At 41.6% G+C, this 9114-nt stretch overlaps 1 protein-coding gene across 1 annotated transcript; it reads left to right on the forward strand.

Annotated features, from left to right (window-relative positions):
• Window positions 1-5: 5 nt before the first annotated feature.
• On the forward strand, window positions 6-3381 carry sdhaf2 (succinate dehydrogenase complex assembly factor 2). Its single transcript, XM_071531895.1, has 4 exons — window positions 6-135; window positions 873-1099; window positions 1430-1539; window positions 2546-3381. The coding sequence occupies exons 1-4, from the start codon at window positions 109-111 to the stop codon at window positions 2674-2676; spliced, it is 495 nt and encodes a 164-aa protein (XP_071387996.1). The 5' UTR covers window positions 6-108; the 3' UTR covers window positions 2677-3381.
• Window positions 3382-9114: the final 5733 nt, after the last annotated feature.

The raw sequence follows: 9114 nt of genomic DNA on the forward strand, positions 1-9114 counted from the left end.
AATTTTTTACTGTGTGTGTGTGTGTGTCTGGCATTCCGGTATCGGTCACATTGTCAAGGTGGATACACACTTCAGCTAGGAGCTAACGTTACAAGGAAGACGTTTAAAATGCTATCTTCTGTTGTTGCGAAAAGAGTGAGTAACCACACAGTTATTAGCAGATTTGTTTGCGGTGCAGGCTTGTTTGTAGCACAGAGCTAGCTAGTCAACTGTAACGCTGTAGAGCTTGTTGCGGACTCTGGAAAGGATTTTGTGTTAGCTAAATGTAATCTTAAACAGTTAGTTAGTTTGCTATGTATTCTTCTGAGTAACTAATGTGAGTTTTGCAGTTCAACTTTGTACTGTGTGTAAATGTGTCCTGTCTAAGGAAGTAGAGACAGTTGTAGAAGCCTGGAGAAACAGTTGTACAATAATGAGGCACAAGAGGGCAGCACACAATATTATGCAACTCTCCTTTTGCCACTGTTGGAGTTGTGTAATTCTGTTTTTGGGATGTCAGTAATACTATCATCAAATCTACATGTAAGGTACTTATCATGGACAGTCCTCACTGTGTTGTATGTGTGTGGTTATTAAACTTTCAACACACTGGCTGTGTTTTGTCCTTAACATATTTAACGTTAGTTCTACTATAAATCATAGAAAAAAGTAACTTGGGTCAACAAACAAAGCTGGTCTGTCCTGTCAGTAGTTGCTGAACTGTTATAATAGCACCTCTTTCATTTTCTACGGCCATATTTAGGCCTAAATTTAGCGCTTGGTCCTCTGTAGCCCCAATCTGTGACTATTTTCTATTGTATTGGAAAGAGAATGTGATGTGCCAGGCTATTGGGTCCTCTAGTGCTGAAGTTTCTGTGTTTGTTGCTGGTCAGCTGGTGAATGGGGCATGGCAGGCAGCATGGAGGCCAGCAGTGACCGGGCTGATATCACCTCGTCGTGGTTACCGTGGAGAGGCGCCGGAGGACAGCAAGGGAGACCTGATTGAGATCCCACTGCCCCCCTGGGAGGAGAAGATAGGAGAGCCCATTGACATCAAGAGGCGCCGCTTGCTCTATGAGAGTCGTAAGAGGGGCATGTTGGAGAACTGCATATTGCTCAGGTTGGTAGACTGTGCTGTGTTTCCTGCAGAGTTTTTGTGTAGATACGGGGAGTGGGGGTAATTCTTGGGGGTTTCTTGTGCACGTCCTGTCCCCACTTTCTAATGTTCTAATGTTTCTAAAGTCCCCAGTATGCAGTCTGTTCATCAACAGCTTAGTTAATTAATTTGTGAGTGAAAAATGTATTCTATTTCAATTAATCAAAACAAAGCTATATAGTTTGGCAATAGTGTTTCAACTAGGGATGCCATGCTTCAAATGTGGACTGTGGGTTTAATTCTGCATGCTTATTGTCATGAAGGCTCAAATGAAATTCTGTATCTCCCTTGTAGCCTTTTCGCAAAGCGGTACCTGAACACAATGAGTGAGACCCAGCTGCTGCAGTATGACAGACTGATTAATGAACCAAGCAATGACTGGGACATCTACTACTGGGCAACAGGTGAGGGGAAATATTCCTTTTTTTATTAGCAACTATGTGGTCCGCATGTTTTTGGAGTTGCACAGTGGATCTCAACCCTGGGGCTGACACTCCCAGGCTGAACACATGATGACTTTTGAGGTCATAGGAACATTTAGAAAACATAAAAAATATAGAATGGTCATAAGGTTGACTGTACTGTAGGTTGACATAAGGTTGAACTTCACCAGTGTTTCAAATGAGGCTTAGTAGATAATGACCAAATTTAAATTTTTGGGACGTTTAAGGGAATTTGGATTCACCTTCACTCTGCAAATTGGTTGAATACTTACTGACTCTCAACATTTCAGCTTTGTATTTTTAATGAATTTGTAAAAAGAAATTGTAAATAAAAACATCCACTTTGATGTTACAGGTTATTGCGGTAACCTGACAAAAAAAATCCAAATTTAATCCATTTTGAATGCAGGCTGTAACACCTCAACATTTAATCATAGTCCTACATATATCACAGTCCTTTAGCTCAATTTTGTTGACATAACCTATTGGATGTTTTTTTGGTGCTCCTTTTGGCTTTAACTTCACCCTGGGGCCTCATTATCGAACTGTCAGTTTAACTCTGGGAAGAAAAATGTTGGGATTCTTCATTTGAACTTAACTGCCAATCTGCAGTTAGGTTTATATTTGCCATTAAACTTGTTAATTGAGATGGAACTTGCCATTTTGAAATCCATAAACTGAAAATTGAACACTCCCACACATGCCATATCAATGAAAAGCTCTAATGTCCCCTAAAAGAGTCAGGGGAAATCATGGCAGGTGACTCCTCAGAGACAAGACCAGAATCTAATGTCCTCCACAGAGGATGAAACTGCAGTGTTTGGTCTCAGGTGGACTAGGGTTTCTTTTAGGGTTTTACATTGGCTTTGGACATTGTGCCAGCCAGATGTGCCACTGTGTAATATATATTTGCCCCCACGTACCTTCTGAAAATAATTAAATCTCTGTTCTGTTTTTTTGCTGGCAGAGGCTCAGCCCACTCCAGATATTTACCAAGGAGAGGTCATGGATTTGCTAAAGGAGTTCACAAAGAATCGCAACCATGAACAGAGGTTGGATGCCCCCAACTTGGAGTACCTGGACAAGGAAAGCCAATGAGGCTCTGGGCCCTCTGGACCCTCTCAGAGACTGCTGCTAGGTGGGGCACTGAATGCCATTTCAGTGTCGTAACCCACCAGAAAAGTCCTCCAGCAGGCTATCAAGCCAACTCTCTGCTCCAGTTATACACAGCAGAGTGTACAAAAGTGTACAAAATATTAGGAACACTTACTACCTCTATGAAATTCTCTGACCAGGTAAATCTACATGAAAGATATGGTCTGTTATTAAAAGCTATTATTTCATCTGTTAAATCCATTCAATCATGATGGGGAGATGAGGATGGAGAGGAGACAAGTTGAGGAGTTTTTAGCCCCTGAGACAATTAAGATATGGATCAGGCAAAGATTGATGCAACTCAATATTCGTAAGGTGTTGTTGACATTTTGTACACTCGATGTGTTGTAAATCTTTAGGTGCAATGCCTTCATACACATGAATAATGATTGTAAGTGAAAACTGATCGGAAGCTGAACTGACTGAACTGTCAGCTGGAAGAGGCATAATGAATAAGCCATCTTTGATTGATTAAGAGATACAAGCTGCTTATCTGTTTCTAGACTAGACAGTAAAACACAAACACACAGACTCACGCACTCAATATTAGCATGGCCTGTTGAATTGTCGGGCCATAGTTGTGTACAGTGATTATAAGGTGTTTATTATAATGCTTGTGGGTTGTTATTTAATAAATGTTGATCCTGTACTGTGACTTGCTGCTTATTTTCGTTTATTTAATTAATCATTTCACACACCAGAAGGTGGAATAGCATGAGGGGAAGATGTTATGATTAAAGGTATGAACAATGCAAGTTACATAATGGAATTTTTGTTGACTGCAGTGTCAATACATGGACACCAGGTGGAACTAGATTTCTTTCTGTGACTGCCCATTGTCTCACCTGCTGATCACTAATCTCTGTGACAGATGGGTCGCCTCCTATGAAGTTAATTATATTCCACATAGCCGGTGGTTTATGCAACACAATATCACACAATATAATGTGAAAAGATGACATTCCTCAGCATCCATCTGACACTGACAAGTGAACCTGGACGCATGGGTTGAGAACCATTACATAGTAGTAGCTCTAGGGATGTCAAAAATTGATCTGTGAGGTGCAAAAAATAATCAATAACTTTATTTTTGTGCATGCAAGGAATGCTGGCTATAGGCTATGCAGTGTGTGTTTTATTACTGCACTTGCGAGAGAGCATTAGTGAATTTTTTCAGACTGTCAAGCCAAATCTCCAATTAAATTACGGATATTTTTGCCCCTAGCCATGTAAACAAGGTTATATTTCCTTCCCTACCCCCCCATCCCTCCCTGGATCTGAGTGTGTTGACTATGGGGAAAATTCCTTGCCTGGCTGTGTGTCATGTCAGTTCAGTGAAACCTTGTTCTGAGAGCAGAAGGGAAGTGCCCTCTGGCCAGGGGATGTGCACAGAATCTCAATACAGATGACAAGCCCTCCGTCTGCTTGTGTATGACTGTAGAATTATAATGTACTCATGACCCAAGTGTTACATAAATAAAGCAGTTATTCTACAGCATGAGACAAATACAAATTGTGAGCTTGGAACTGTAAGGGTCTGTCTGAGTGGAGTGCAACTCTGAGATATTGAGCGTCAAAGATTTGGCATCTCATCTGGCAAAACTTTATATCTTTTTGAGTATTTAACCTCTTTTTAACCTGCTCTTTGAAAAAAAAAAAAAAAAACCCACGCAAGCATAAAGTAACATTCAAAGATCATGAATATGCAGATAACTCAATTCAGATAAACCTTATAATTCCAAGTCCACAAAATGTTCTTGATGTGCATCATCATCAGAAGCAAAATATCATGTTGAGGAAGGCAACGTCAGCCTTTCATTTGTACGTTCTCAGCTTGTCCTAAAATAGACCAAAGTGATGTCAGAAGGGTTCCCCTCTGTGTGCTCTTTGCTCTCCTGCCATCTGTCTCATATAAAAGACATCTTCTTGTCTATAACAAACATGGAACTTGAAACCCCATATTGTATCACCTATGTGTGTAAATATGTGCATATGCTTTACCATTCCTTTGAGAGCGGTTTCATGTGAACATTGCTGTCTGTCACAATTAGTCTTTTCCCCCCGCGCTTCTCGGGAAGAAAAATGACGCCACCTGTGGCTTCCACATGCATGGGTAGCGGAATTCATGCCTTGGCTCCTCTGAAGCTTGTTTGGAGTATGTTTTTCGTCTGTTGCCCACGCACACCCACTTTGCCTATCTCTAGACCTGCGCTACTGTCATCCTCCACTGCTGTTTCCTGTGTCGTGACAGCTCTCCCTTTTATCCTTAGCCCTGCCGTCACCCTCTGCTCCCCTGGAATTTCAATCTTATGTTATTCTCTCTTGTTCCCTCTCTCCCCATCACCAGCATCCCAGCCTTCATCTTGTCTTCCCATGAGCTGAGAGCAGAGCGGCGCAAAGCGAGACTGGTGGCACTGGTGAGAGAGCAGAGTTTCCAGTTTCAGCTTAGTTCAAGTGTTGTGCAAGAGGAGGAAACATTAAACAACCCCCCCCCCGCCCCACAATTTTTATCTAAGAAAATATCTGTTATCTTGTGTGTTGTCGTTGCAGTGAAAAGGCAGTGTGTAGGAGGCAGAGCGTAGGCAATTTCCTTAATGCTAGAGATCAGCAATTCTAAAGATCCTTGTTAATTACCCTTAAAATCTAGGTCCTATTTCATGCCTGAGCTGAGAGAGAGAGAGAGAGTGAGAGAGAGAGAGGGAGAGAGAGAGAGAGAGAGAGAGAGAGAGAGAGAGAGAGAGAGAGAGAGAGAGAGAGAGAGAGAATATGGCTAAGTATTTCCAGCAGTGTCTGCAATAATGGTAGGTTAATTATGATGTGTTAATTAGCTTTATCAGTTGGCCCTTGTATTGTAATTAAACTCCTACAAAAGAAGAATTTGCTGGTAATCAACACCCAAAATCAAACAAAGTAAGCCAACTGGATTTGACAGGGAGTCAGCAGCCATGCTCTCCTCCATGAAATTTGTGACTTTGATGATACTGCACTTGAAGGCTCTCAGTTTACACTCTTCAGCTTCATAGTTGGTGGGTGTTGGGTTGTGTGAATCCTTAGCACAGAACCAACTGCTCCTGAATAAACCTTTTGTTGCAGCAGGTTTGCAAATACATAGCTAGAGGAAATAAGACAAATAAGCTTTAGAAAAATTCATAACAATCCCAGTAGTATCTTCTTTTTATATACACATTTATATATCTATATACACTGTACAGATTTCAAAAAAATAAATGGTTGATATATAACATTGTGCACCCCACTAATGTGTAACTACAAAGAGAAAAGGGAGCGAAAGAGGGGGCTGAGAGATACCAAGGACAGACAGATATCAACACCCCCAGTTAATATTGATGATTTTTTTTTTTTTACATACAGCACACTTCACAATCATTTTTACACTATATCCATTACATTTTGTCATTTGCTGGTTAACCTCTCTATGTCCCAAGCAATCCCCCCCCCATGAAAATGCCCTCGTGAGCAGTCCAGTAAAAATTACCAGTGTATCTTAAACTATTATTAGACCAGTGAAGAGTGTGACTATCTTAGAAAGACAATTCTAGCTCAGTTTCGTCAAAAACAGAAAGTATCAAACCCTGACTGTTATTTAACCAATATTTTAAGTTGCATTGAAGTCCTACAATGACTTTTCACTGAGCCGTTGGAATGTAATGCTTTGTCAGCAGCACTCAGAATAATGCCTTGTTCACACACACAGGACCAGCAGGAAAGAGAGATTGTGACTGTGTTCCCAGTTATTTTTGGGATGCTCTGATGCTCTGCTCTGACCTGAGACGTAGCTAACAGTGATGCAAAAGAGGTGATGATCATCTTCTGTCTCACCTTTTTTTCTCCCTGACACTTGGTGAGAGAGCGCATATGGTGGAGAGCAGGGCAGGGTGTGGTTTCGTAAGGCACACACAGAACACTTTGTGCCAAAAAAGCATGTGTGCACGACGGGGCGTTTGGGGCAACGTCAGCTGTGACGTTAAGGAGCCACCCTTCGTTTTTACGGAGTCAGTGAGTCGGGCAGTACTGGAGGGAGAGGATACGCCTGATAACTAACACCCAATGTTCACAGGAGCTTCTGTCTACACTCAAGCTCTGTCTGTCCCACTGACAGACAATGTTTTATCTGGGTTTTGTTGTAAAGCTCCTTTGTGACATTCTCGCTTTACTCTTCGCACTCAGCGCTCACGTATTAACAGATTTGCCTCCTCCCAAAAAGCCAACCTCGGAAACCACACAAAACGAAAATAACGCTGCTATGAAGAGAGGTTTGTTCCAGCATTGTAGTCAACAAGTGCAGTGATTCATTTAGAACAATCTGTGACAACTTAGAAAAAATGAAAAAAAACAAAACAAAATTCATAACATATCTCTTTGTACATCTGTATTGTTTCATACAGAATATAAACAGTAAACAATGTTGTTCTGTATTAAACTGGCAAAATAGAACTCAGTGCAGATATACACACAGAGGGACTCACAGTAAATACAGACAGTCGCACAAACTAACATTCAAATATTGACACTCATACACAGTGCAAACACACACACACATCCAGTAGACAAAAACAAACAATGGAATGTAAAAAGATTTTTTTTTTTCCAGATATTATTACTCTAGTATGTTGTCATTCATCCACTTATCAAGAGTCCATGAGACTTGGGGGAGGTCACATTCAGGTTCTGTCTGCAGCAGTGAAGAAAACAACAGGAAGACTGACCTGCAATCAGTTACAGACTGAAAAAAATGACAAGGTCAGGTACATCTGGGTAAGTAATACCAAAGGTAATATCATCCTTTGACTCAGTGCTCTTTGTAAAAACAGCAAATTGAAAACTTGACAGTGTTCTGAGATGTTTATTCCAGGTCATTTGCACAGATTGCAGTTGGCAGACAGCTGCTAACCTGGGTGACTGGGGCAGTTCGTTCTGAATGATTTATTTATTTAATCTCCATCTAATTTCTCAATCTATTGCCAGCCACACTCGCAACAAAGTCATTTACTGCCTGAGATCTTAACCTCAGTGACCTCCTCAAGTCTGCAGCTCCCTTCAACACAATGAATTCTAACAATAACCTATTTTCATTATCATTATCAAGGGCAATGCTGTTTTCATCAGTATTTTTAATTTAGCAGTGCAAGCCCAAAATACTCACACTTGAGCATTTCACACACGCACACGCACACGCACACACACACACACACGCACACACACAAACACACACACAAACACACAGCCTTTCACAAATACACTCGTATGTGTGCTCTCTCTCCCTCTCTCTCATGCACACACACGTGCACACACACACAGACACATACACACGCGCACACTCATTCACATACACACTTTTGGAAGCTGGCTTTTTGCTTATTTTCTGTCTCTGGAAGAACATGTTGATTCTCATTAAGTTCTTTTAAAAACAAAAATATAACACAACATTAATCACTTTACTCTTTTTCTGTCCATAAGGGTTTCTTCTCCGAGAAAATAGTCTTTTTTTTTTTACACTTCCCCCTATGGACCAGAGTTAAATGTTCAGTCATTTTATCCTTTTTTGTTGAAGAACTTCATTTGGGGTTACAGCACATCACCCACAGCACGCACAGACAACGAGGGGTTCCAGCCAAGGGAGAATTATTACAGCGGTGCCAGAGAAAGAGAGAGTGAAAAAGAGAGAGATCAAACACGAGTTGAGTGACAGTGTCCAATTCCAGTCCGAATCCATTGCGAATACAGTCCATCACTCTTCCATTACCTGTGCCGTTTTTTTTCCCGATTTTTCAGGTGACATTTTAGGGTGCAGAAGGAGAGTGACGGTAACGGAAGAGGACATGAACAAAGTGCCAGGGCAGCCTGACCGCAGGACAGGAGGAGAGTGGAAGACTCCTCGCCACAACGTGGATGCAAAGAAGACTTGAGCATTCCCTGTGGGTAAATGGCTCGCACAGGTCAGTGCCTCATTCACACACACTGATGTGTATTTGAAGGCAGCCCCCCCCCCTTTGCCGCCTCAGTGTGAACGAATGGTTGGAACATCAGTTTGATCCTTTTTTTTTTGGTTGGTAGTTTGTATTCATGGGTGGCGAGAGGTACTGCTCAGATGTTAAGCAGTGGGAATGGCTGACAGGACTAGGTGGAGGAAAGAATCTATTATTGAGGAGTAGCGAGGAAAAACAAATCCCTTTGAAACAGGGCATGAGGAGGAAGAGAGGAGGATGTGAATTGAGACATCAAAGAGTTCAGAGAGAGGTTAGAGTGGTCAGGTGGGACTTGGGACTTGAAATTTAAGGATGGTGGCACAGGGAGTGAGGGTGAGGGATATCAAAGAGGCCTGAGAACTAAGAGATGACATGCGGAGTTAGCAGCCCAAAG

The sequence above is a fragment of the Centroberyx affinis genome, unplaced genomic scaffold (assembly GCF_046629955.1).
Source record: "Centroberyx affinis isolate AG114_WGS23_722 - 3 ecotype Tasmania unplaced genomic scaffold, CSIRO-AGI_Caff_v1 ptg002148l_1, whole genome shotgun sequence".
NCBI lineage: Eukaryota > Metazoa > Chordata > Actinopteri > Beryciformes > Berycidae > Centroberyx > Centroberyx affinis.

What these genes read in the sequence shown, in the direction of transcription:
- sdhaf2 (XM_071531895.1), top strand. Translation starts at nt 109, where the DNA reads ATGCTATCTTCTGTTGTTGCGAAAAGA. An exon ending in CTTCTGTTGTTGCGAAAAGA is followed by an intron (nt 136 to 872) that starts GTGAGTAACCAC and finishes GTTGCTGGTCAG; the next exon opens with CTGGTGAATGGGGCATGGCA. An exon ending in CATCTACTACTGGGCAACAG is followed by an intron (nt 1,540 to 2,545) that starts GTGAGGGGAAAT and finishes TTTTGCTGGCAG; the next exon opens with AGGCTCAGCCCACTCCAGAT.